This window comes from Carcharhinus amblyrhynchos, chromosome 34 (assembly GCF_965287045.1).
Source record: "Carcharhinus amblyrhynchos chromosome 34, sCarAmb.v2.hapA, whole genome shotgun sequence".
Taxonomy (NCBI): domain Eukaryota; kingdom Metazoa; phylum Chordata; class Chondrichthyes; order Carcharhiniformes; family Carcharhinidae; genus Carcharhinus; species Carcharhinus amblyrhynchos.
The window spans coordinates 6,200,863-6,227,956 of NC_137357.1; the positions used below are offsets into that span (position 1 = coordinate 6,200,863).

Sequence of the window (27,094 nt, forward strand, 5' to 3'; positions counted from 1 at the left end):
TATCCATCCCATTCATCATCTTATATGTCTCAATGAGATCTCCCCTCATTCTTCTAAACTCTAACGAGTACAAGCCTAGTTTATTCAGCCTCTCCTCATAGCTCAACCCCCTCAACTCTGGCATCAGCCTAGTAAACCTCCTCTGCACTCCCTCCAAGGCCAAAATATCCTTGCGTAAGTACGGCACCCAAAACGGCACACAGTACTCCAGCTGCGGCCTCACCAATGCCCTATACAGCCGCAGCAAGACCTCCCTACTTTTATATTCAATCCCCCTCGCTATGAAGGCCAGCATCCCATTCGCCTTCCTGATCACCTGCTGCACCTGCAAGCTGGGTTTTTGCGACTCATGCACAAGGACCCCGAGGTCCCTCTGCACCGTCGCCTGCTGCAGTTTTTCGCCACGTAAGTGATAATCCTTCCTACCATTATTCCTACCAAAGTGGACCACCTCGCACTTGCCAACATTAAATTCCACTTGCCATTTCCTGGCCCATTCGATCTCTGTCTTAAAGACACTCAATGACCTGGTCTCCACAGCCTTCTGAGGCAAAGAGTTCCACAGATTCACCACTCTCTGGCTGAAGAAATTCCTCCTCATCTCTGTTTTAAAGGATTGTCCCTTTAGCCTGAGATTGTGCCTTCTGGTTCTAGATTTTCCTAATAGTGCAAACATCCTCTCCAATGTCTACTCTATCCAGGCCTCGCAGTATCGTTTCACTTTCAACAAGCCCCACCCTCATCCTTCTAAACTCCAATGAATACAGGTGCAGAGTCCTCAACCATTCCTCATACAATATGCTCTTCATTTCAGGGATCATTTCCAAGGCCAGCACATTCTTCCTCACGTATGGGGCCCAAAACTGCTCACAATACTACAAATGGGGTCTGGCCAGAGCCTGAGATTTATACAGCCTCAGAAGTACATTCCTGTTCTTGTATTCTAGCCCTCTCGACATGAATGCCAACATTGCATTTGCCTTCCTAACTTGCTGTCTGAACCTGCGCGTTAACCTTAAGAGAATCTCGAACAATGACTCCTAAGTCCCTTTGTGTTTCCTAAGCATTCCTCCATGTAGAAAATAGTCTATGCCTTCATTCCTCCTCCCAAATGCATAACCTCACACTTTTCCACATGCAAACTCTGCACAGACAGTGACCCAAGCAGGGAATCAAACCTGGGTCCTTGCCGCTGTGAGGAAGCAGTGCTAACCACTGTGCGGTTATCCAGCCAGTTTCAAGCTCTTACACCTTCATTCCCAATCCTCAAAACTCAGTAAGTCTTCACCCAGTTGCCAAAGTAACTCACTCCCTGCCCTCCTTCTACCTGCCTGTTCGTGGAATGACCCATTCTGGCCATTCTATCCATTGAGTCTCATTCTCCTCCTCTTTCCCATAGCCCATGGGCCGTGGATGCCACTGGCAAGGCCACCATTTCTTGCCCATTCCTAGTTTCCTCTGAACTGAGCCATTTCAGAGGGCAGTCAAGAGTCAACCACATTGGTGTGGGTCTGGACTCACCTGTAGACCAGATCGGATAAGCATCAGCCGCAATTTTAAATGGCAGAGCAGGCTTAAAGGGCCGAATGGTCTGCTTCTCCATTTTCATATGTTCATATTTTGTTCCCTGAAGGACATCAGTGAGCTAGCTGGGTTTTTATAACAATGATTGTTTTATAAAAACAATCGGTGATAGTTTCATAGACACTATGACTGAGATTCGCTTTAAATCCCAGATTTCGATTAATCAATAGAATTTAATTTCCACCCACAGCCATGGTGCCATTGATTTGATTTGATGTATTATTGTCACATGTACTGGGATACAGTGAGAAGTATTGTTTCTTGTGTGCTATACAAAGTATACTGTTCATAGAGAAGAAAAGAAGAGAGTGCAGAATGTCGTGTTACAGTCAGAGCTAGAGTGTGGAGAAAGATCAACTTAATGCGAAGGAGGTCGATTCAAAAGTCTGACAGCAGCAGGAAAGAAGCTGCTCTTGAGTCGGTTGAGACGTGACCTCAGACTTTTGTTTCTTTTTCCAATGGAAGAAGGTGGAAGAGAGAATGTCCAGGGTGCATGGGGTCCTTGATTATGCTGGCTGCTTTTCCGAGGTAGCAGGAAGTGTAGACAGAGTCAGTGGATGGGAGGTTGGTTTGTGTGATGGGTTGGGCTACATTCACAAAATTTTGTGGTTTCTTGCAGGTCTTGGTCAGAACAGGAGCCATTCCAAGTTGTGATACATCCAAAAAGGATGCTTTCTAAGGTGTGTCTGTAAAATTGGTGAGAGACTTGGGGGACATGCTGGAGACAGCATTAAAAAAGAGGTGAATTCACTGCTCAATGCATCATATTCTTCAGCTGGGGAGGTGATGGCCGAGTGGTATTATCGCTGGACTATTAATCCAGAAACTCTCAGCCATGGTGGCATTGATTTGATTTATTATTGCCACATGTATTGGGATACATTATTGTTTCTTGCACGCTGTGCAAAGCATACCATCCATAGAGAAGGAAAGGAGAGGGTGCACAATGTAGTGTTACAATCTTAGCTATCTGGTACCATGTTCCCAGTGCATGAGCGTGGGCTTCTTGGTTACAGTAAATCTTGATTTAGCGTTGCTTTGTTCAATGTTGTTTAACAGATTTGCCATGGGAGAATGAACCTATTGAAAGTCACAATGTTTGCAATTAGGTGGATTGTTTAACGTCGTGTTGTTTTGGGGGCAACAGTTTGACTTGGTTGGCAAAGGCATTTGATTGAGGTAAGACTTCTTCTGTTGGCTGGATAGAAATGTGCAATGTAAGTACCTGATTGCTTTGTAGGTGAATTGTGGCACTCACATGATCTAGTCTTGTCACATCTTTGGAGGACCAGGTATGGGCTTTTAATGACTACTTTGTATCAGGTGCTGGCAAAGTCAATATTTTGAAATGATTTATTTTTTTCACACGTATTGGGATACAGTATTATTTCTTACGTGCTACAAAATGTACTGTTCATAGAGTACATGGGGGAGAAGGAAAGTAGTGGGTGCAGAATATAGTGTCACAGTTACCCATAGGGTGAAGAGAAAGTTTAATATATGATAGCACCATTCAAAGTCTGACGGCAGCAGGGAAGAAGGGTGGCAAGGTGGCACAGTGGTTAACACTGTTGCCTGACAGCTCTGGGGACCTGGGTTTAATTCCGGCCTCAGGTCTATATGGAGTCTGCATGTTCTCCCAGTGTCTGCATGGGTTTCCTCCGGGTGCTATAGTTTCCTCCCACAGTCCAAAGATGTGCAGGTTAGATTGATTAGCCATGCTAAATTGACACTAGTGTCGGGATTAGCAGGGTAAATTTGTGGGGTTACGGGAATAGAGCCTGGGTGGGATTGTGGTCGGTGTAGACTCGATGGGCCAAATGGATGGTCATATTAAATTGCCCCTTAGTGTTCCAGGATGTGTGGATTATGGGAGTAAATACATATGGGGATAGGTAAGATGCTCTGTCAGAGAGACAGTGTAGACTTGATGGACCGAGTAGCCTCCTTCTGCACTGTGGGGATTGTCTGAATACCAGCTTGAGCATCTCATTTCTACTGCCCCAGATCATCCCAACAACCCTGATTTTTTACCAGAAAATGTGATGGAACTTTTCCTGGCAACTAACAGGACTCTATTACCACAGACCATGGATCAGGGGACAGTGGTGACATTCAGATTTATTTTTCATGTTGTACACTGCCCCAGCTCATAAAGAAAATAGAATAAGTCAACGAGTGGGTAATTTTAGCATGTCTATAACATCACAGGTATCCATGAGATCACTGATCCGGGGGTTTGTTATAATGTTGTATATGAATGGTGGGTGGCCAAAAGCGGGGCACAAATGTGTCAACAGCCTTAGAGGATTTGATGACCTGGTCCCCAGTGTTGAGCAGGAGTTCGCCACCTTCGCAAAGTCAGTTAGTCATTGAGGTTTACAGCACAGAATCAGGCCCTTTGGCCCAACTTGTCCATGCCACTTCTTTTTTTTCAACCACTAAGCTCATCCCAATTGCCCACATTTGGCCCATATCCCTGTTTTCCCATCGTACCCATGTAACTGTCTAAACGCTTTTTAAAAGACAAAATTGTACCCGCCTCTACTGCCTTGGGCAGCTCGTTCCAGACACTCACCACCCTCTGTGTGAAAAAATAGAGGGTATGAGCTTTGAAGAGGGGCTGGAACTGAGAAGAATTGTCAGATGAGGATTTAATGCGTCTCAAGATATGAGTTGTTGACGAAGATGCACTGTTGCAACACCATCCCCTTGCACATTAACAACAAAGTTAAGAGTTATCTGATTTATTAAGGAAACATTTGAAATCTTTGCCGAGCACCGTCTGAACAGAGAACTCAGCTCCAAAGCCAACATGTGGCCATATGGGCGGTACAGTGGTTAGCACTGCTGCCTCACAGCGCCAGGGACCTGGATTTGATTCCTGGCTTGAATTGCTGTCTGTGTGGAGTTTGCACGTTCTCCCCGTGTCTGAGTGGATTTCCTTCGGGTGTCCGGTTTCCTCCCACAGTCCAAAAATGTGCAGTTTAGGTGGATTGGCCATGCTAAATTGCCCCTTAGTGATAGGGGGGATTAACTAGGTAAGTAATAAATGGGATTATGAGAATAGGGCCTGGGTAGGATTGTAGTCAGTGCAGACTCGATGGTTCGAAAGGCCTCCTTCTGCACTGCAGTTGTCATTGTCACCTGCCTCTGACAGCTCATTCCATGTATGCACCACCCTCTGTGTGAAAAAGTTGCCTCTCAGGTCCCTTTCAAATCTTTCTCACCTTAAATCTATGCCCTCCAGTTTTGGATTCCCCTACCCTGGGGAAAAGACCTGAGCTATTCACCTCATCTATGCTCCCTCTCATTATTATATAAACCTCTACAAGGTCACCCCTCCTCATCATACGCTCCAGGGAAAAAAGTCCCGTCTGTCTAGCCTCTCTTCATAACTCAAACCTTCCAGTCCTGGTACCATCCTTATACATCTTTTTTGCGCCCTTTCCTGTTTGACTCCTTTCCTTTAGCAGGGTGACCAGAACTGTACACAGTGCTCCAAATGTGGCCTTACCAAAGCATTTGAGACAATGGATCCTTCATCACCAAACAGCTGAGAAAGTTCTTTTCCAATGAGCTCCGAAAGCATAAGATCCCTCCCACATTTATTTTTAAATTCAATTGTGGAACATGGGTGTCACTGGCTGGCCAGCACTTATTGCCCATCCCTAGTCACCCTTGAACTAAATGGCTCACTGGGCCATTTCAGAGGGCAGTTGAGAGTCAACCACATTGCCGTGGCTCTGGAGTCACATGTAGGGCAGACCGGGTAAGGATGGCAGATTTCCTTCCCTAAAGGACATTAGTGAACCAGATGGGGTTTTGAAGAGGGGCTGGAACTGAGAAGAATTGTCAGATGAGGATTTAATGCATCTCAAGATATGAGTTGTTGAGGAAGATGCACTATTGCAACACCATCCCCTTGAACATTGACAACAAAGTTAAGAGTTATCTGATTTATTAAGGAAACATTAATAAATCGACAATGGTTTCATGGTCATCAGTAGATTCTTAATTCCAGATAATTCCATTGCTCGTCGCCCTTGAGAAGATGGTGATGAGTGACTTCTTGAATCACTGCAGTCCATGTGCTGTGGGTTGACCCACAAGGGAGGGAGGGAGGGAGAGAATTCCATGATTTTGACCCAGTGACTGTGAAGGAACAGCCGATACGTTTCCAACTCAGGAATGGTGACTGGCTTGGAGGGGAACTTGCAGGTGGTAGTGTTCCCATGTAACTGCTGCCCCTGTCCTAGATGGAAATGGCCCCGGGTTTGGATCTTTGGTGAATTGCTGCAGTGTGACTTGTAGATGGTACACACTGAGCATCTGTGGTGGAGGGAGTGAATGTTTGTGGATGGGATGCCAATCAAGCAGGGCTGCTTTGTCCTGGATGGTGTCGAGCTTCTTGAGTGTTGTTGGAGCTGCAAATGGAGAGTCCATCAGACTCCTGACTTATACCTTGTAGGTGATGGAAGGTTTTGGGGGAGTTAGGAGGTGAGTTATTTGCTGCAGTATTCCCAGCTTCTGGTCTGTGCTTGTCGGTAGTGTTTATGTGTTGAGTCTTCAGCTGTTCTATCACTCACCTTCCTTCCAACATAAAGTCAGAAGTGAGGATGTTCGCTGATGACTGCACAACGTTCAACACCATTCGGGATTCTGAACCAGTCCATATCCAAATACATCGGCACCCCCTTCACCTTCACCACTGACGCACAGCGGCAGCAGTGTACCATCAGCAAGATGCGCTGCAACAGCTTGCCAAAGCTCCCTCAACAACACCTTCCAGATCCTTTATCTTTACCACTTTGTAAGACAAGAGCAGCAGATGCATGGTGAACACCAGCACTCAAAGTTCCCCTCCAGGCCCCACACTATCCTGACTGGGAAATGTATCACCGTTCCTTTGCTGTCACTGGGTCTAAATCCTGAAACTCCGTAACAGCACTGTGGGTGTACCCAGGAACCGGGAGAGAAGTCATTCTGTTTCCAAGCTCTTTAACTCCACCACATCCCCCCCAATCTTTAGCATAGCCAATTCATCTAATTAGCACAACTTTCAGCCTGTGGGAGGAAGCAGGAGCACCCAGAAGAAACCCAGACAGACACGGGGAGAATGTGCAAACTCCACACAGTGACCCGAGCCCAAAATTGAACCCAGTCCCTGGTGCTGTAACCATTGTGCGACCCAAGTCTAATGTTTCTCCTTGTTTTAATTTGTGTGATGTCCAGATTTAGGAACCATAGTCACATTGGGATTAAACTGTTTAATATATATTTAGAAAAACACACTGGGCTTTTGTACTTGGGCCTCTATTTATAGAGCTCATTGAAAATTCAGCTTTCAATCTGATACTTGGGCCTGATATTTGATTGGAGTTAGTGTTAAAAACATTACTGACATTGTTGGTTCGGTTTTGTGCCAGGATTGACATTTCTTCTCATGGACCGATCAGAAAGCAAATTGCTGATTCGAGGAACAGCCTTTCTGTCCAATCGCGAGTTCCTCATTGCTTCCGCATCTTCAAACAAATTAAAACATGGAGGAACATTAGACTTGGGCAGCACGCTGGCACAGGAGTTACAGGGACCTGGGTTCAATTCCCAGCTTGGGTCATTGTGTGTGGAGTTTGCACATTCCCCCCATTTCTGCATGGGTTTCCTCCCACAATCTGAAAGATGTGCAGGGTAGGTGGATTGGCTATGCTAAAATGCCCCTTAGCTTCAGGGGGACTAGCAGATTAAATACATGGGGTTATGGGGCTAGGGCTTGGGTGGGATTGTGGTCGGTGCAGAATTGAGCTGCCGCATGGCCTTGTTCTGCACTGTAGGGATACTATGGGTATCTTGTCAGAAGTCCAGGTATAATCAGCTATCCGGATTCTGACAATTTCGGGGACACAGTGGTTAGCATTGCTGCCTCAGTGTCAGGGACCTGGGTTTGACTCCTGGCTTGGGGGGGGGGGTGGTATCACTACCTGTGTGGAGTTTACACATTCTCCCCACTTGTGCATGGTTTTCCTTCAGGTGCTCCAGTTTCCTCCCACAATCCAAAAGACTTGCTGATGACTTGGACTGGCTATGCTAAATTGCCCCTTAGTGTCAAGGGGAGTAGCAAGGCAAAATGCATGGGGTTATGGAGTTAGGGCGTTAGGGCTTGTGGTCAGTGCAGACTCAATGGGCCAAATGGCTTCTCCTGCAGTGTTGGGTATCTTGTCAGAAGTCCAGGTACGTTCAGATGTTCCATTGGGTACGATCAGCTATCCGGATTCTGACAATACAGGGCATACAGTGATTAGCACTGCTGCCTCACAATATCAGGGACCTGGGTTCGATTCCTGGCTTGGGGGGGGTGGGTCACTGTCCAGACAGAGTCTGCATGTTCTCCCCATGTCAGCGTGGGTTTCCTCTGGGTGCTCCGGTTTCCTCCCACAGTCAAGCGGGTTAGGTGCTAAATTCTCCCTCCTCAGTGTACCCGAATAGGCGCCAGAGAGTGGCAACTAGGGGATTTTCACAGTAACTTTATTGCAGTGTTAATGTAAGCCTACTTGTGACACTAATAAACTTAAAAACATGTCACCATTCATTCTCCGCTTTCAGCTAATGAACCCTCAGTGGTTTTCCATTGAGAGTTTTCTACCTGTGCTTTCCCAGTGTCCTGCTCCACCTTTTACAGTCAGACACCTTAAAGACTGTTTCACCATACAAGTGAGGAATGTGTGACTCAGAGAAAGAGCGTGAAAGACAGAATTGAACAGGGAATGTAAACCCAACTGGGGAAATAGGAGTGGACAGAGATGATACAAGACTTTGCTCGGAGGGGTGGAAGTTGAGAATTTTACTTGACACACTGTCACAACACTGCTGCCTCACCACACCAGGGACACAAGTTCAATTCCAGCCTTGGGTCACTGTCTGTACGTTCTCCCCATATCTGCATGGGTTTCCTCCAGGTGCTCTGGTATCCTCCCACTGTCTAATGATGTGTAGGTTAGGTGGATTGGCCATGCTCAGTTAACAGTGTCAGGGGAATTAGCAGGGTAAATATGAGGGGTTGCGGGGATAAGACCGAGGTGGGATTGTGGTGTGTGCAGGCTCATCAGGCCGAATGGCCTCCTTCTGCATTATATATGTCACAGTTTCGGTGGCCACTGATTGAAATGTTCCCAACTCGCCCACAGCCAGTCCACCGCCTATGGAAGATGGAGATCTGCCAATCCCTCCATTATACAACTCTGGTCAAAGTCTATGCAAGGGGCTGAGAATTGAAACGCTCGACTTGGCAATGTGTAACAGCTCAGGAAAACCAATATCTTGCTTCATTGTAGATTCATCGAGAATTGTAGAATCCCTACAATGATGAAGATGGCCATTTGGCCCATCAAGTCTGTGCCGACAGCAATCTCACCATGCATTTACCTCGCTAAACCTTCTAACCTAGAACCACAGAATCCCTACAGTGCTGGAGGCCATTTGGCCCACCGAGTCTGTACCGACCACAATCCCACCTGGGCCCTACCCCCATATCCCTACACATTTACCCGCTAATCCCTTTAACCTACACATCCCAGAACAATAAGGGGTAATTTTGCATGGCCAATCCATCTAATCCACACATCTTTGGACTGTGGGAGGAAACCGGAGTACATGGAGGAAACAGGTGGACACGGGGAGAATGTGCAAACTCCACACAGTGGCCCGAGCCAGGAATTGAACTCAGACACCTGGCGCTGTGAGGCAGCAGTGCTAACTACTGTGCCAACCTCCACATTGGTTTGTGTGGCCAGAACCATACTCCTCCCAACATTGGAAAAAAAACCAAAGGTGGGGTGGGGAGCACCCTCGGCAACTGTCACCATCATCCACAACGCCAAAGGACTGGCGTCAGCAAGCGGGAAGGGGACAGAGAGAGAGAGGCAATGGCCGAGAGCAGAGAGGGGGAACAGTGAGCACCAACCAACTGAGTTTTAAAAAAATAGTCCTGGGGGGTACTTCAGGACTCAAAGCAGACATCAGGAGTTTAAGCAAGCGTGCACCCTAGGCAGACAACAACCCTGCATGTTCACGATCCCTGGGGTGAGGAAACTGCAGGCAGTGGACTCGGAAACTCATTTATTCGTGAATTCAAGATTTTGCACAGTGCAGAGTAGAAAGATAAAACAGTCCTGGAAATGAAAATAATTTTAAGACCATTTGATTTTTGAAAAAAAAAAACCTCAAGCTTTGTCTCACTTGAACGCTGAGAGGTCAGGGAGAAGCTGGTGAAACATAAAGGCCATTTTTGGTTGCTGGTATTGTTGAGAAGCAACAGGTTAGGGAATAAGGGCTGGCTGATCTCACCTGGTGTCCGTTCCCCATGAGATAAGACAGTAAAGGGTTCGCAGATTGCACGACTACTGCATGAACAATGCAGAGCTAAGCCGGACCTCCGCAATGGCATCAGACCCACAGGCCGGGGGCCCACTGATCAGGAGTTAGAGGCTCTGACCCATTTTGCTTCATCACATTCCACCCTCAACCAGTGAATTTGGCAGAGTGCTGTTCAAAGACGGGTGAACGGAACAGGAGTTGGATAAATTGAAAGGAACAATTTAAAAAGAAATCCAGTTTCAAATACAACAACGTTGTTTCTTCGCGTTATGGAGTTTTCTGACAGGCCTGGGTAAAAAGAGCTGCAGTCAGATCAGACATCAACCCAGACAGCTGAATATAAAACAATCGGTTTCTCAGAGCAGGAGCACCAGTTCAGAGCCCGGGAAGTGGCAAACATCCATCACCATCAGTGACAAAGTCAGGGAGAGCTGGAGTCTGGAGTGGGTGGGTGAGTAGGTGGGTGAGGTGCAGGGAATGGTCTCCTTACTCCTCTCCCCAGCCCAACTCCACTGTAAGCTGATCACAGATACAAGGGAATGGTCACTATACAAGAATGGGAGAGAACGTGGGGTCTGATGGCACCAGGGAAGACTCAACACACAAGGCAGCTCAGGAACCTGGATGGTCAAAAAGTGGGATCTCTGCAGCGCAATACTAGCCAACAGGCTTCCAAACCCGGGGTTATAGGTTAACACTGCAGTTAGGGCTGTCAACGAAGGGTTGGTACTGGTGTCAGGAAATGAGCTAAGTTCCTCAAATACACCGGTTAACAGCGCTTGGCACTGACAAACGAGACAAGCCCAGTGAAACATTAAACACACGCTCGCTCCCGTTGAGCTACTCAGTTTTATGGCGAACAGTATTTTAGAACAAATCAGTATTTATAAAAAAGCATTGCGAAATATGTTCACATGTCAGCAGACTAAGTCCTGACAACCTTTCCTCTTCACACTCTTAATTGTCTCCCCGTATGTATGTATTCAATCAGTCCCAACCTCCAGAGTTTAGCTTCTGGTTCCTTTTACCCTTTCCAGCACATGATGGCTGATAACTCTGCCAGGAAGACTGGGACTGACCGCTCTGCTGCGTGGCCTTGGGCTGACCGCTCTGCTGCGGGGCCTTGGGCTGACCGCTCTGCCGCGAGGCCTTGGGCTGACCGCTCCGCCGCGAGGCCTTGGGCTGACCGCTCCGCCGCGAGGCCTTGGGCTGACCGCTCCGCCGCGAGGCCTTGGGCTGACCGCTCCGCCGCGAGGCCTTGGGCTGACCGCTCCGCCGCGAGGCCTTGGGCTGACCGCTCCATTGTAAGCCCTTTGACTGACCGCTCCACCGCGAGGTGTCAGACTGACCACTCCATTGTAAACCCTTTGACTGACTGACCCACTGCGAGTCCTGAGACTGACTGCTCCACTGTGAGGCCTCAGACTGACCACTCCACCATGAGGCCTTGGGCTGTCCACTCCATTGTGAGCCCTTAGATTGACTGATCCATCCCGATGTTTCAGACTGACCGCCCCACTGCAAGTCCTCCTCTGGCTGACTATCCCTCCAGGACAAGTTCTGACTTCTGGATTCATTGTTGGGATATGTCTTAACATTGCTGTTATACCACACCGTATGGTCAGTTCCAATCCTGTGTCCTTTGGGATGCTGCACATAGGGATGAGCAGACTGACCTGCTGGATAGGTCGACTGGCTGAACTCTCGGTAGCCATTGCGATTGGGATATTTCCCAGGGATTGGTCTGCAAGACAAACGTGACCGCATTATTCACAGGTTGCAGCACTATGCGAATTCATTCCTGTGTTTCATACACTCTGCAGAATATGGCACCATGTATGCCCAGAAATAACATGCAAGTCAACATTACCAACGTAGGCAAACCAACACTACTCTGTTTTAAAACTGTCAACTGCCTGTAAACAGCCAAAGGCAGTTACTGCTGTGTAGATAAATATTCTGCACTAATAAAGACCCCACAAATCTCACTGACAAATGACCAGTTCAATTGTTTTAACTGACCGTCTGACAGGGCGGCGCTCCCTCAGCGCTGACCCTCTGACAGGGCGGCGCTCCCTCAGCGCTGACCCTGACAGGGCGGCGCTCCCTCAGCGCTGACCCTCTGACAGGGCGGCGCTCCCTCAGCGCTGACCCTCTGACAGGGCGGCGCTCCCTCAGCGCTGACCCTCTGACAGGGCGGCGCTCCCTCAGCGCTGACCCTCTGACAGGGCGGCGCTCCCTCACGATTCTCATCTGTACCAGCGGGCTTCTTTGAGAGTTTGCTCTAACTCCTCTGACAATGCAATATTCTTCAGTACCGTCCGTGTGACAGTATAGTCCCCCCTCAGTGCTGTTCCTCTTACAGTAGTGAGGGAGGTAGGGGAAGATGAGCATAATAATGCTGCTGCTATGTTTATGTTAACTTGGTTACTGAGTCATTCTGTTAAAAACAAGCTCTCACTCACTCCTCTCCCTCCCTGACTCCCTCCCCCAAACCCCTCACTCCCTGACCTGACTCCTCCCCTATCACTGACCCACCCGCTCTCGAACTTTTGCCTCAGTGTCTCTGCATCTCAGTATCTCAGAACATAAGAACATAGGAACATAAGAAATAGGAGCAGGAGTAGGCCATCCAGCCCTTCGAGCCTGCCCCGCCATTCAATAAGATCATGGCTGATCTGTCGCTGCTCAGTTCCACTTTCCCGCCCTCTCCCCATAACCCTTAATCCCCTCTCTTATCAAAAACCCATCAACCCGCTTCTTAAAAATACTTAGCGAGGTAGCCTCCACCACTTCAACGGGCAGAGAATTCCAGAGATTCACCACCCTTTGAGTGAAGAAGTTCTTCCTCAACTCTGTTCTAAACCGCCCCCCCTTTATCTTGAGGCTGTGCCCCCTAGTCCTACAGTCCTTTCTGAGCGGGAAGAGTCTCTCCACCTCTATCCTATCCATCCCAGTCATCATCTTATATGTCTCAATGAGATCTCCCCTCATTCTTCTAAACTCTAACGAGTACAAGCCTAGTTTATTCAGCCTCTCCTCATAGCTCAACCCCCTCAACTCCGGCAACAGCCTAGTAAACCTCCTCTGCACTCCCTCCAAGGCCAAAATATCCTTGCGTAAGTACGGCGCCCAAAACTGCACACAGTACTCCAGCTGCGGCCTCACCAATGCCCTATACAGCCGCAGCAAGACCTCCCTACTTTTATATTCAATCCCCCTCGCTATGAAGGCCACCATTCCATTAGCCTTCCTGACTACCTGCTGCACCTGCAAACTGGGTTTTTGCGACTCATGCACAAGGACCCCGAGGTCCCTCTGCACCGTCGCCTGATGCAGTTTTTCGCCACGTAAGTAATAATCCTTCCTACCATTATTCCTACCAAAGTGGACCACCTCGCACTTGCCAACATTAAATTCCATTTGCCAGTTCCTGGCCCATTCACCCAGCCTATCTAGATCCTTCTGTAGACTCTCCACACCCTCCGCGCAATTTGCCGTTCCCCTAATCTTGGTGTCATCAGCAAATTTCGACACCATACACTCGGTTCCCTCCTCCAGATCATCTATATAAATGGTAAATAGCTGAGGCCCCAGCACTGACCCCTGGGGCACTCCACTAGTCACCAAAGATGGCAAGCTTGAGACAGGTGGTCACGAACAGGAGGAAAGTGAGTTATTGATAGTTGGCAAGAGGATTTTTGGGCCATTTAGGTTCAAAGCAACGAGACAGTTTTGATTGTATAATGTTCAGGTTCGTTATTACATGGAAAAGTGATTGGTTTGTAACATGCATTTTCTGGAAAACATTTTTGTGCTAAACGCAGGCTTGCTGCATCTGGGAGAGAACGGCTGCTGTTTAAATAATAGAAATGACACTCCTCTCCCCTCGACAGTGGAACACAATATCAAGCAGGTGTTATTTCTGCATATGCCACTGAAAGGGACAACAAACAGATGTATACACAGGAGACTGCAGCATCCCTGTGGGATGTTAGACACTCCATTTACTGCAGGTCTGGCCTCTGCCTTTGCAGCTAACTGCAATCAGAAACACTGCATAACAAGAGGCACGTGACACCCTGCAGCAGCTGAGGGACCATCGTCCCCGTGAAGGAATCACACAACAGGCTGCAAGCTGCAGCCAAAGGGAGAGCCACAAACTTGGCACGCAGCACCATTCTGGAGTGGGACACCCAAGTCAAGGCGGCTGCTCCAGTCCAGACAGAAATGCTCATGAACATGGCTGAATGCTCCCTGCACGCTTCATTCAACATGCTGGAGTGCACTCAACACAATACTACACCTCAAAACACAGATACAGGCCATTTGGCCCAGCCAATCCATGCTACTATTTACCAACCAGGCACCCTCTTCCTTCAAACATCTGTCCATTCTTCAGCATTGTGTGGCAATCTGAGAGGTAGCAAGATTCTGACCATTATCAGGAAGAAGAGGGAAATTGGGAGATCTCATAGAAACTTATAAAATTCTAACAGGGTAGATTCAGAAAGAATGTTCCTGATGGTGGGGGAGTCCAGAACTAAGAGTCACAGTTTGAGGATAAGGGGTAAACCTTTGAGAACTGAGGTAAGGAGAAATGTCTCCACCCAGAGGGTGGTGAATGTGTGCAATTCACTCCGACAGAAAGTATTTGACGCTAAAACGTGTGATTTCATGAAGAAATTAAGATATACCTTCGGGCTAAAGGGATCAAGGGATATTGGGGGGGGGGGGGCGGGGCGTGGGGGGGAAATCAGGATATCGAATTTGATGATCAGCCATGATCAAAATAAATGGCGGAGCAGGCTCAAGGGGCCGAGTGGCCTACTCCTGCTCCAAGTGTCTATGTAACACACAATCAGGAATGTGTCCTCTGTTTGGTTGGACAATTTGAAAATTTCACACCAGAGCCAGTAACATGTCAACTTGGGAGTCATCAGGTGTAAACAAATGGAATGACCATGCACCTGTCTCGCTGCTTGAACATGGCTTGCTGGCTGAGCGGTTCCTTCTGCTCCTTAACTGGGCACAGAGCGGGTACATCAATTCCATTATTACTGCAGAGGAGAGAGAGTGAGATACAGAAGCAAGTTGAGCTGACATATCTTCTCACTGTCAAATACAAAGCAATGAGGAATGAAGGAACTTATTTGAAAGGCAGGAGGTTTAAAATCCACAAAGCCCTCCAGAGTACAGACTCGCATTCAAGGGACTGTTCGAGCATACACTCCCAACAGAAACGTGACGGGCAAGAACTGAGTACGGCAAGAATTTTTCTTTTATTCATTCATGGGACATGGGTGGGATTGTGGTTGGTGCAGACCTGATGGGCCAAATGGCCTCCTTCTGCACTGGAGGATCCTATGATTCCATGATAATGTCAGTAGGTCATCGCCTCCCCACATAAAGTGAGTGAGCGAATCTGGGTGAGAAGCAGACTGCAACTTTGTTACTGCCCTTACAGCGGCCCGACATACTGAGAAATTGTTTCCTCTTGTGGGAGAGTTGAGGAGCAGAGGGGCAGAATCTCAGAGTGAGGGGGTCGCCATTGGAGACAGAGATGAGGAGAAATTTCTTCTCTCAGAGGAGAGCGAGTGTGTGGAACTCTTTCCCGCAGAGGCTTGTAGAGTCTGGGTCAGTAAGTTCAAGGCTGAGATAGACAAATTTTTAATTAGTAAGGGGATCGAGGGACTAAGGGGGGAGAATGGAGTCGAGGATTATCACCTCAGATCAGTCAGGGTCATTGAGGTTTATACATGGAAACAGGCGTTTCAGTCCAACTTGGCCATTATGCCACTTTTTGTTAACCACTAAGCTGGGCCCAATTGCCCACATTTGGTCCATATCCTATTCTATACTGACTGTACCCATGTAACCGTCTAAATGCTTTTTAAAAGATAAAATTGTACCCGCCTCTATTACTGCTCTACTATTCACTGGATAGGCATATGGATAATATTGGAATAATTTAGGTTAGAGGGTCATTAGATTGGTTCCACTGGTCGGCGCAACATTGAGGGCCGAAGGGCCTGTACTGCGCTGTAATTTCTATGTTCTAACATCAAGCGCTGGTTATCAAGCCCTCTATTCAGTTTGATGCTGAGTCTGTGAGCCTTACCTCCTGCGTGGCCCATGCAGTAGGTCCTGTATGTAATTTGACCTTTCTATCCGATGTCCTCTGGATTTATTGAACACTGGAGAGAAAGAAGCAAAGGTTAGGAGGCTGTGAAAGCAGCAATCAACGTATCAGCCACGATCAGTGTGAAAAACTGGAGCTTACAATTGATTGCATCGCGAGGCTCCATCCCATCCACGTCGATCAGGTACCTGAAACAAAGCAGACAGAGAGGGGAGTTGGTAAGAGGATAGCACACAAGAATACTGGCAGCTGCAGCTCACTGGGTCTGAAACAGGACGACCTGCATTCCAATTCCACTCCATGCTTGAAGCATTAAACGGAGTGCAGTACTGAGGGACTGCTGGCCTGTCAGATGAGCCATTAAACCAAGGCCCTCGTCTGCCTTCTCCAGCTGAGGAAGAAGGTTCTAGATTTTCACTACCTTGTGCATGAAGATGTACTTCCTGATTTCGTGGGGTGGCACAGTGGTTAGCACTGCTGCCTCACAGCTCCAGGGACCTGGGTTTGGTTCCTGGCTCAGTTCACTGTCTGTGTGGAGTCTGCACATTCTCCCTGTGTCTGCAAGTGTTTCCTCCGGGTGCTCCGGTTTCCTCCCACAGTCCGAACAACCAACTGTAGGTTGGTTGGCCATGCTAAATTGCCCTTTAGTGTCCCAGGATGCCTAGGTTAGAGGGATTAGTGGGATAAACATGTGGAGTTATGAGGATAAGGCCGAGGTGGGACTGTTTTCAGTGAAGACTTGATGGGCCAAATGGCCTCCTTCTACACTATCGGGATTCTATGATGATTCGACGATGAAAGATCTCAGGGCACCATTTTGCAGAGCAGGAGGGGGACTCCTCCCTGCGTCCTGGCCAACATTCATCCCTTACACAACGTCAGAAAAACAGAGCAACTCACGATTTTCACATTGCAGCTTGCGGGAGCTGTCTCTGCATAAACTGACCACCACATTTCCCACAAAATACAGCAATGCAGACTCCGTACTGTACTTTGTTGCGTGTAAAGCATCTGGAGCATTTCGAGTTTGCGAAAGGCACTCCAGAAATACTCGCCTTTCAGTATACAGTCATGGCCCAATTTGCAAGGCATCTGCTTTCACCTAATCACTAACACAACTAACCACATTCAGATATCTGGAGAAAAAACACAGAATTCAAACTCACATGCCTCATCCTTTCACACTACAAATTCATCCTCTCCCCGTGTTGCTGTCTCTACACGAGGCCCCAGCTTGCAACAAGTGTGGAATTGTACAGCTGACGGGTTAACAGTTCCAGGGGGACAGAGCGTATACTGTGACACTATAATTACTGGAAGCCAGTCCTCAAGACACTGGAAGGGAATGCATCAGAATCACTCAGGAACGTGTTTGAACAGACACTGCAGTGAAATGTTTCCTGTGTGAACACACTATATTCTGGTCTTAGCTCGAAGACTAGTGCACGGTTAGCGTTGCCTGTGAGGATCCACTCACACAAACACAGATGAACTGTAACATCACACCAAGAGATAGCTCTCAGACTAACCTAACTGCGAAATTCTCCAAAAGCACAACTCAGTCCACCAGTCCATTCAGGCAAAGTGTGGAATCCTTCAGAGGTACCACACCCAGGGTCTCCTTCCGATGGAACAGTGAGTTAACCCAGAGATGGGGAATGTCTCCCAAGCGATCAGTGGCCTGGGCAAGCGAAAATAGAATCATAGAATTCCTACAGTGTGGAAGGAGGCCATTCAGTCCATTGAGTCTGTACCAGCAACAATCCCACCCAATCCCCCGAACCCCACATATTTACCCTCCTAATCCCCATGCACTCAGGGGCAATTTAGCATGGTCAATCAACCTAACCCGCACATGTTTGGAGTGTGGGAGGAAACCGGAGCAGTCTTGAGGAAACCCATGCAGACACTAGAGAACATGCAAACACCACACAGACAGTAACCCGAGGCCAGGAATCGAACCCAGGACCCTGGCAATATGACGCAGCAGAGCTAACCACTGCCGTGAGTTAGTTGACTTAGTTGGAAGAGGAGGTATGGACAAAGGAGCTACAGCTTCCCTGCATGAAAGAGGGGGAGTGTGACAGGGAATCATCCCCAATTAATGAACACACAGGAAAGCGCGTATTAGAGATCTGAATGGGATTTGGGCGCGTAGACTTTAATCATACACCGAGACTCACTCCAAGGAATCAAAGCCTGCAGGAGAGGAGGGTAGGTAAAGGTCGAGTTGTAACCAGCTCAATGAACTCTCAGAAGCACGTGGGAAGTGGGGGGGCAGCTGTCTCTTAACTCCCTCTGCTTATTGGGTCAGGAAGGCTGAAGCTCCGTCTTGCAAAATCAAGAAAGATGGGGGAAGACCACTTCCTCTCTGCTCTTGGGCATTATGGGCGGCGGCATGGTGGCACAGTGGTTAGCACTGCTGCCAGGGACCCGGGTTCGATTCCCAGCGTGATTCATTGTTTGTACGTTCTTCCGTGTCTGCGTGGGTTTCCTCCGGATGCTCCGGTTTCCTCCCAAAGTCCAAAGACGTGCGGGTTAGGTTGACTGGTAATGCCAAATTGCCCCTTAGTGTCAGGAGGACTAGCTAGGGTAAATGCGTGGGGTTGTGGGGATGGGGCCTGGGTGGGACTGTGAACAGTGCAGACTCGATGGGCCGAATGGCCTCCTTCTGCACAATAGGGATTCCATGATTAATTATTAATCTAGCCAACCACATACCTGCAAATTAGATAGCCAGTTCGGTTAACTCCATGAGTGCAGTGAACTCCAACAAGGTTATCTACAAGTAGATGAACAAAGAGAAAGGTTCAACACAAAGCTTAAAGCTCCATCCCAGCACCTGAAAGTCCAGGAAGTGCCAGCAAATAGCCAGACTCTCTGACATGTTAACACTCAACGCAGAATGTCTGAGGGGCTAAATCAAGAAAACATGCATCGCCTGAGGCCGTGCCGCACTGCCACAGGGTCAGCACTGAGGCCGTGCCGCACTGCCACAGGGTCAGCACTGAGGCCGTGCCGCACTGCCACAGGGTCAGCACTGAGGCCGTGCCGCACTGCCACAGGGTCAGCACTGAGGCCGTGCCGCACTGCCACAGGGTCAGCACTGAGGCCGTGCCGCACTGCCACAGGGTCAGCACTGAGGCCGTGCCGCACTGCCACAGGGTCAGCACTGAGGCCGTGCCGCACTGCCACAGGGTCAGCACTGAGGCCGTGCCGCACTGCCACAGGGTCAGCACTGAGGCCGTGCCGCACTGCCACAGGGTCAGCACTGAGGCCGTGCCGCACTGCCACAGGGTCAGCACTGAGGCCGTGCCGCACTGCCACAGGGTCAGCACTGAGGCCGTGCCGCACTGCCACAGGGTCAGCACTGAGGCCGTGCCGCACTGCCACAGGGTCAGCACTGAGGCCGTGCCGCACTGCCACAGGGTCAGCACTGAGGCCGTGCCGCACTGCCACAGGGTCAGCACTGAGGCCGTGCCGCACTGCCACAGGGTCAGCACTGAGGCCGTGCCGCACTGCCACAGGGTCAGCACTGAGGCCGTGCCGCACTGCCACAGGGTCAGCACTGAGGCCGTGCCGCACTGCCACAGGGTCAGCACTGAGGCCGTGCTGCACTGCCACAGGGTCAGCACTGAGGCCGTGCTGCACTGCCACAGGGTCAGTAGCAAGGCCCCTTGCCATAAAAGCAAATGTTCTATTTGCCTTCCTAACTACTTGCTGTATCTGCACGTAAATATTTTGTGATTCACAGACGAGGACACCCAGGAACCTCTGTACCACAGCATTGTGTAATTCCCATTACAATAATTCTCCTTTTTATTCTCCTGATAACCTCACACTTTCCCACATTAAACTCCATTCATAAAGTTTTGCCCACTTACTTAATATCTAATTCCCTTTGCAAATTCTCTACTTGCTTGCTTGTGATAGGATCATCATTAAATTTGGCAACCAACTTATCCGAGTTATTAACACAGCTTGTCAATAGTTGAAGCCTCAGCACTGATGCCTGTGGCATCCACTCACTTCAGAATTGTCACAGCACAGTCAGGCTTGTCATGTCTGCACTGGCTCCTTCTCGGGGCAAGCTACCTAGAGCCACTCCCTTGCTTACTTTCTTTTCAGGGTGTCCAGTTCCCACTTGAATGCTTCAGCCGAGTCTGCCCCTTTTCCTGCATCATGGCAAGCTTACCATTGTCCATGTTATCCGACAGGAAGCTTTGTACAGCTTTTTTGAACGAGACAATGACTTTCGCACTTGGCACTTGATGTCCGGCAGTGAAAATCTTCTCGTAGACCAAACCCTCCGGCAACTCCTACAACCACAGAAATTAAATTGATAAGTTAACTGGCACAGCAACAGGGTGTGCATCTGTGGAGATGGATTCAGTGCGGTTGTGATCTAACATGGGATCAACATTGGCATCCCTGCAGGCTGTACAATGCATTTGCAGCCCCTTGCCCCCACTCTACCCAATGTTTGTCCCAATTACCAATTCGAGCTCCACACACGCTTACAAGAGGACTGTACAGCTAAATGTTCAGATTTCAAACTTCACACAGCCACCATTATACTTCAGTAAGAATCCTGCTCACAGTGCTGGCTGTCTCTGTGCTCCTGGATTCTCTAATCTAATTACCTTCTACCCCACATTCCCACCCGACAATATAATCATCCCCCTCCCTGCAGTCTTGCACACTTGCCGGTGAAAATGGAGACTGCGGTTCTGCTGGAGACAACGCCAACAATCTATCCTTCACGGAAGAATTCCTTCATTGAATCCCTACAGTACGGAAGGAGGCCAATCGGCCCATTGTGTCTGCACCGACCACAATCCCACCCAGGCCCTATCCCCATAACCTGCACATCTTTGGACTGTGGGAGGAAACCGGAGCACCCGACGGAAACCCATGCAGACATGGGGAGAACGTGCAGATTCTGCACAGACAGTGACCCGAGGCCGGAACTGAACCCAGGTCCCTGGTGCTGTGAGGCAGCAGAGCTAACCACTGTGCCACCCCAACCCACAACTTTCCAGAAATAATGTTAAAATTGCCTCAGCATTCGGGATCCTCCTCCCTCCCCAATTTTGAAGCAATACAGTTATAAAAGCAAGGAGTGCCATTTCCTACGCCAAGATTGAACCATAACCCTGATGTGCAGCCCAACTAAGACGTCAGTCAGTAAAATTTCAACAGGGGACAGAAATCCTATGTGTGAATCGAAACCGTGACTGGCACCCGCTCTCTGTCCCCACAGTCTGTGTTACCTTGGAGTCATAATAACGTTCCGTAAAGGTGAGGTCGATGATTTTCCCCAACTCCTCTCTCCGGTCCTTGATCCGTCTCAGGAGGTCAGTTGGTGAGAAGAATTGATTCGGTTGCAGCTGTCTTTCGAATGTCTGAAGCAAACATACATCACGGAGATGGAAATAAAAGAGAAAGAGAAAGTCACAAAGAAAATGAGCAATAACACCCTAAGACATAAGAACCGAATTCAGCCACTCAGCCCATCGAGTCTGCTCCACCATTCAATCATGGCTGATATTTTTCTCATCCCCATTCTCCTGCCTTTTCCTTATAACCCCTGATCCCCTTATCAATCAAGAACTTTTCTATCTTTGTCTTAAAGAACTCAATGACCTGGCCTCCACAGCCTTCTGGGGCAAAGAGTTCCACAGATTCACCACTCTCTGGCTGAAGAAATTCCTCCTCATCTCTGTTTTAAAGGATTGTCCCTTTAGCCTGAGGTTGTGCCCTCTGGTTCTAGTTTTTCCTATTAGTGGAAATATCCTCTCCACGTCCATTCTATCCAGGCCTTGTAACATGTGTAAGTTTCAATAAGATCCCCCCTTATCCTTCTGACGAGTACAAACCCAGAGTCCTCAACCGTTCCTCATACGACAAGCTTTTCATTCCTGAGCTTATTCTTGTGAACCACCTCTGGACCATTTCCAAGGCCAGCACATCCTTCCTGAGATTTGGGGCCCAGCGCTGCTCACAATACTCCACATGGGTCTGACCAGAGCAGGAGTGGGCCACTGGGCCTCTTGTGCTTACTCCCAACATTCAATAACATATGGCTGAACCAATTGCGGTCTCAACCTCACCCTATGAACCTCGACCCACTTGCCGATCAAAAATCGGTCTAACTCAGTCTTGGAGCAGATTAAATAACCAGCCTCTCTGGGGGAGACGATTCCAAAGATTAACAACCCTCGGAGAAGAAAATCCTCCTCTGTCTTCTTACTTTGAGACTGTGCCCCCTTTGGTTGTGGAATCCCTAATGAGAGGAAACAGCCACCTGTGAAGTTAACTCAGAATATTATACATTTCGATAAGATCATCTCTCCTTCTCCCAGACTCCAGTGGGTTTAGACCCAACCTGTTCAACCTTTCTTCATAAACAAAGTCCTTCATCCCAGGAATCAATCCCATAACCTTCTCTGAACTGTCTCCAATGCAAGTACGTACCTGCTTCAGCGAGGAGACCAAAACTGAACAGCCGCAGCTGTGAGCTTTGAAGATTTTAAGGACTTGCGAATGAGTTGGAGTCAAGAGTGCTCTTCGCAACAAAGGTAGTGAAAGAATGGTTATGGAAATCCTGAAGTGCAAGAGGAGTATGTTTAGAGGTTAAATCGAAACTGGGTGACTGATGCGAAAAGATTACATGTTGGATTTGGTGCGAGGTAAACTCCCATAATTCAAGGCCCAACCTTTCCTCATCATACAACCCCTTCATCGCATGAATCAATTTTGTTAACCTTCTCTGAACTGTCCCCAACACAAGTATTCCTTCTTAAATAAGGAGACCCAAACAAGACTCAAGATATGGTCTCACCAAAGCACTGTACAGCTGTAGTAAGGCCCTTTACAATGAAAGCAAATGTTCTATTTGCCTTCCTAATTATTTGCTCTATCTGCATGCAAACATTTTGGGATTCACATACGAGAACACCCAGGTGTACCACAGCATTCTGTAACCTCCATTACAATGATATTCTCCTTTTTATTCTTCTGGCCCAAGTGGATAACCTCATACTTTCCCACATTAAACTCCATTTGCCTGCTTACCTAACCTCTATAAATCCTCACCTTCGTTGGTACCCACGTCCTTTTTATGCACTTTCAGAAACTTTTTAGCCCCTCGAGCCCTTCAACTAAATCACAGCTGTGCTGAGTCCTAACTTCGTATACCTACCTATCTTTATACTTTTGGGGAACAAATCTCCAGCCATCTTGGGTTTAAAATGATCAAGTGTCAACTGCTGCTTGTGGGCAAGAGTTCCAAACTTCTACAACCTTTCGCATGTTGAAATGTTTCCTACTTTCATTCCTGAAAGAATCTGACTCTGATATTTAGACCCTATCCCTGAATCAAGATGTTCCCCAACCAGCAGAAATAGTTTCTCTTTGTCCACTCTATCCATTTCCTTTAATATAATGAAAACAGTTGCAGCATAGAAAGCATTCTTTCCGAATGCATCACAGCTTGGTTTGGTTCCTGCTCTGACCAAGACTGCAAGAAACGACAACGTGTTGTGAACATAGCCCAATTGATCACACAAACCAGTATCTATCTTCAAACTCAACTTGCTTGCTTGTATTAGGATCAGTAAATTTGTCAACCAACTTATCCAAGTCATTAATAGGGATTGTAAGCCTCAGCACCGATTCCTGTCGCATCCACTGATTTCGGAATTGTTAAAGCATAGTAAGCTGACCATGTCTGCACTTGCTCCCTGTACGACAGCAATCTATCTAGTGCCACTCCCTTGCCTCCTTCCTTTACGGATAATCCAGTTCCCTCTTGAATGCCTTAATTGAATCTGCACCACACTCTCAGGCAGTGCATTCCAAATACTAACCACTTGCTGCAAGAAAAGTTTTCCTCATGTCATCATTGCTTCTTTTGCCAATTGTCTCAAATCTTACTTTACTTTAAATCCTCAAAAGAATCAGTGTTTACTTCTGCAACTTTGTCCTTCAGAGGAGTCGGCCATTCAGCCCTTTGCAACTACTCCATCAGTCGAGAAGACTGGCTGATTGATTACGGTCTTAACTCCACTTCCCTGGCTTTCCTCCCAACAACCCTTGTCGATCAAAAATCTGTCTAACTCAGCTTTGAATAAATTCAATGACCCACCCTCCACTGCTCCATGGAAGAGAATGTCACAAACTTGTGACCCTCAGAAGAAAATAAAACTCTCCTCACTTTCACTGGTACCCACTTCTTTTTTATGTACTTTCAGAAATGATTTCACCTCTCGAGCCCTTCAACTAAATCACAGCTGCTGTGTCCTAACTTTGTATACCTACCTAGCTTTATACTTTTGGGGAACAAACCTCTCGCCATCTTGGGCTTAAAATGATCAAGCGTCAACTGCTGCTTGTGGGAGAGAGTTCCAAACTTCTACAACCTTTTGCATGTTGAAATGTTTCCTACTTTCACTCCGAAAGAATCTGACTCTGATGTTTAGACCCTGTCCCTGAATCAAGATGTTCCCCAACCAGCAGAAATAGTTTCTCTCCATCCACTCTATCCATTTCCTTTATTATAGTGAAAACAGATGCAGCATAGAAAGCATTCTTTTTGAATATATCACAGCTTGGTATGGTTCCTGCTCTGACCAAGACCGCAAGAAACTACAAAGTGTTGTGAACATAGCCCAATTGACCACACAAACCAGTCTATTGTCTCCACTTCCCACTGGGAAACCAGCCAGCATAATTAAGGACCCCATGCACCCCGGACATTCTCTCTTCCACTGGGAAAAAAGTACACAAGTCTGAGATCACATACTGACCAACTCAAGAACAGTTTCTTCGCTGCTGCTGTCGGACCTTTGAATGGACCTACCACACATTAAGCTGATCTTTCTCGGCACCCTAGCTATGACTGTAACACAAGTGCAAGAAACAGGGCAAGATTTTCCAGACACGCACAGAGACCGGAAAATCCCACCCAAACTCAACTGATCTTTCTGCGGTCCACACCCCTCGCCTGCGATTGATTCCCATGGAGGGTGGAAAATTTACACCACAATACTTTTCACTCTGTCCCAATATACACGACAATAAAAAAAACAAATTTTGATCCAATCATCCTTTGGCCTTCTCAATTCTAGGCACCACTACCCTAACTTGTGGGACCCCTCCTCATGATTTATTCCTTGGAATCTGGCTATCAAGTTGATGAAACTGCAGATCCTTCAAGACTAATATATCCTTCATTCACTGTAGTGCCCAGAACAGTTGTGGTCTAACTAGGTCTTAGAGGGATTTTTTTCTTTGATTTATTATCACACGTAATGGGAAGACTCTGATGTCAGCAGGGAAGAAGCTGTTCTTGAGTCGGTTGGTACAAGATCTCAGACTTCTGTATTTTGTTTTTGATTGGATTTGATTTATTGTTACATATATTCAGATATAGTTACAAGTATTGTTTCTTGCACTCTACACATATAAATCATTCCCTTCAGACAGAAGGCAACAGAAGAGTTCAGAATGTAGTGTTACAGTCATAGCTAGGGTGTACAGAAAGATCAACTTCATGTAAGCTAAGTCCAATCAAAAGTCAGATGGCAGCAGGGAAGAAGCTGATACTTTCAGGAATCATTTCTGTAGTTTTTTACTTGAGAAATGTGTTCTAAATTGAGTTGGTTGGTACGTGATCACAGACTTTTGTATCTTTTTGATTGGATTTGATTTGTTACATGTATTGGGATACAGTGAGAAGTATTGTTTCTTGTGCACTATGCAGACAAAGCATACCGTTTATAGAAAAGGAAAGGAGAGAGTGCAGAATGTAATGTTACAGTCATAGTTAGGGTATAGAGAACGATCAACTTAATATATTTTGATTTATCGCTGTTACATGTACTGGGAGACAGTGAAACGTATTGTTTCTTGCACGCTATACATACAAAGCATACTGTAACTAGAGTACACAGTAAGTAGTCTCTCAACACCAGGTTTAAGTCCAACAGATTAATTTGGTAGCATGAGTTTTCAGAGAACTGCCCCTTCACCAGATGTATCATAGAGTACACAGGGGAGGAGAAGTGCAGAATGTAGTGTTCATCATAACTAGGGTGTAAAGAAAAATCAACTGAATATTTGATTTGATTTATTATTGCCACATGTATTGGGACACAGCGAAAAGTATTGTTTCTTGCGAGCTGTACAAAGCATACCATTCATAGAGAGAGAAAGGAGAGGGTGCAGAATGCAGTGTTACAGTCATAGCTAGGGTGTGGAGAAAGATCAGCTTAATATCTGCTTTGATTTATTATTGTCACATGTATTGGGATGTAGTAAAAAGTATTGCTTCTTGTGAGCTACACAGACAAAGCACACCATTCGTAGAGAATGAAGCAAGAGAGTGCAGAATGTAGTGTTACACTCATAGCTGGGGTGCAGAGAAAGATCAGATTAATATTTGATTTATTATTGCCACATGTATTGGGACACTGTAAAAAATATTGTTTCTTACGCACTACACAGACAAAACATACCGTTCATAGAGTACACAGGGGAGAAGGCACAGAATTTGTACTTTAAATGTGAAGGCCAAGATCCTGTACCTTTTTCAATGGGACTTTAAATGCGATGAACCTGGTCCCAGGGAGCCGGAGTCCCAAGGCAGAATACTTCTGCCACCTGCAGAGGGAATGGAGATCACATTAGACACTGCCTGCTGCCCAGGCCCAAACCAGCCTGAGCCCAAACTCCCCTCCCCGCTGGAGCCTAGGCCCAAACCGCCCAGCCCGCTGGAGTCCAGGCCTCACCTGTCCGGAATCTTGTCCTTGTTCTTGCTCATGGCTTCGCTCAGGCTCTCACCTACTCCGCCGCCTCTCCCCTCACTGCGGCCCCAGAAGCGCCTCCCGCTGCCCACCGCCGACAGCAGGCCCAAACCCCGGCGCCCGGCTCCGATCATTGCGCAGGCGCTTGGCGGGTGGGGCCGGGTAGGAGCCATGTCGCAGCCATCTT

At 47.6% G+C, this 27,094-nt stretch overlaps 2 protein-coding genes and 1 pseudogene across 3 annotated transcripts in view; 2 read left to right on the forward strand and 1 right to left on the reverse strand.

Moving 5' to 3' along the window:
- The first annotated feature begins 2,209 nt into the window (after window positions 1-2,209).
- Window positions 2,210-27,094, forward strand: part of brf2 (BRF2 general transcription factor IIIB subunit) — a 35,511-nt gene continuing 10,626 nt past the window's right edge. Inside the window, exon 1 of the mRNA XM_080217072.1 lies at window positions 2,210-2,325. The gene's annotated coding sequence lies outside the window, so the exon portion shown is untranslated. The remainder of the gene's footprint in view (window positions 2,326-27,094) is intronic.
- Window positions 9,685-27,078, reverse strand: LOC145361380 (uncharacterized). Of its 2 annotated transcripts, XM_080217077.1 has the most exons (9): window positions 26,893-27,076; window positions 26,689-26,764; window positions 21,373-21,504; window positions 20,295-20,418; window positions 18,821-18,881; window positions 16,241-16,287; window positions 16,079-16,154; window positions 14,928-15,017; window positions 9,685-11,701 (listed from the first exon to the last, which is right to left on the reverse strand). In XM_080217077.1, exons 1-9 carry the CDS (start codon window positions 27,039-27,041, stop codon window positions 10,945-10,947), a joined length of 1,512 nt encoding a protein of 503 aa, XP_080073203.1. In that variant the 5' UTR covers window positions 27,042-27,076; the 3' UTR covers window positions 9,685-10,944. The 2 variants fall into 2 exon arrangements, with proteins under 2 accessions (XP_080073203.1, XP_080073204.1); XM_080217078.1 differs by lacking the exon at window positions 14,928-15,017 and having other exon boundaries at window positions 26,893-27,078.
- Window positions 25,699-25,773, forward strand: LOC145361466 (small nucleolar RNA U3; annotated as a pseudogene).

What these genes read in the sequence shown, in the direction of transcription:
- LOC145361380 (XM_080217077.1), bottom strand. Translation starts at nt 27,041, where the DNA reads ATGATCGGAGCCGGGCGCCGGGGTTTGGGCCTGCTGTCGGCGGTGGGC. An exon ending in AAGGACAAGATTCCGGACAG is followed by an intron (nt 26,765 to 26,892) that starts GTGAGGCCTGGA and finishes TTCCCTCTGCAG; the next exon opens with GTGGCAGAAGTATTCTGCCT. An exon ending in CTGCATGGGCCACGCAGGAG is followed by an intron (nt 15,018 to 16,078) that starts GTAAGGCTCACA and finishes TCTCCTCTGCAG; the next exon opens with TAATAATGGAATTGATGTAC.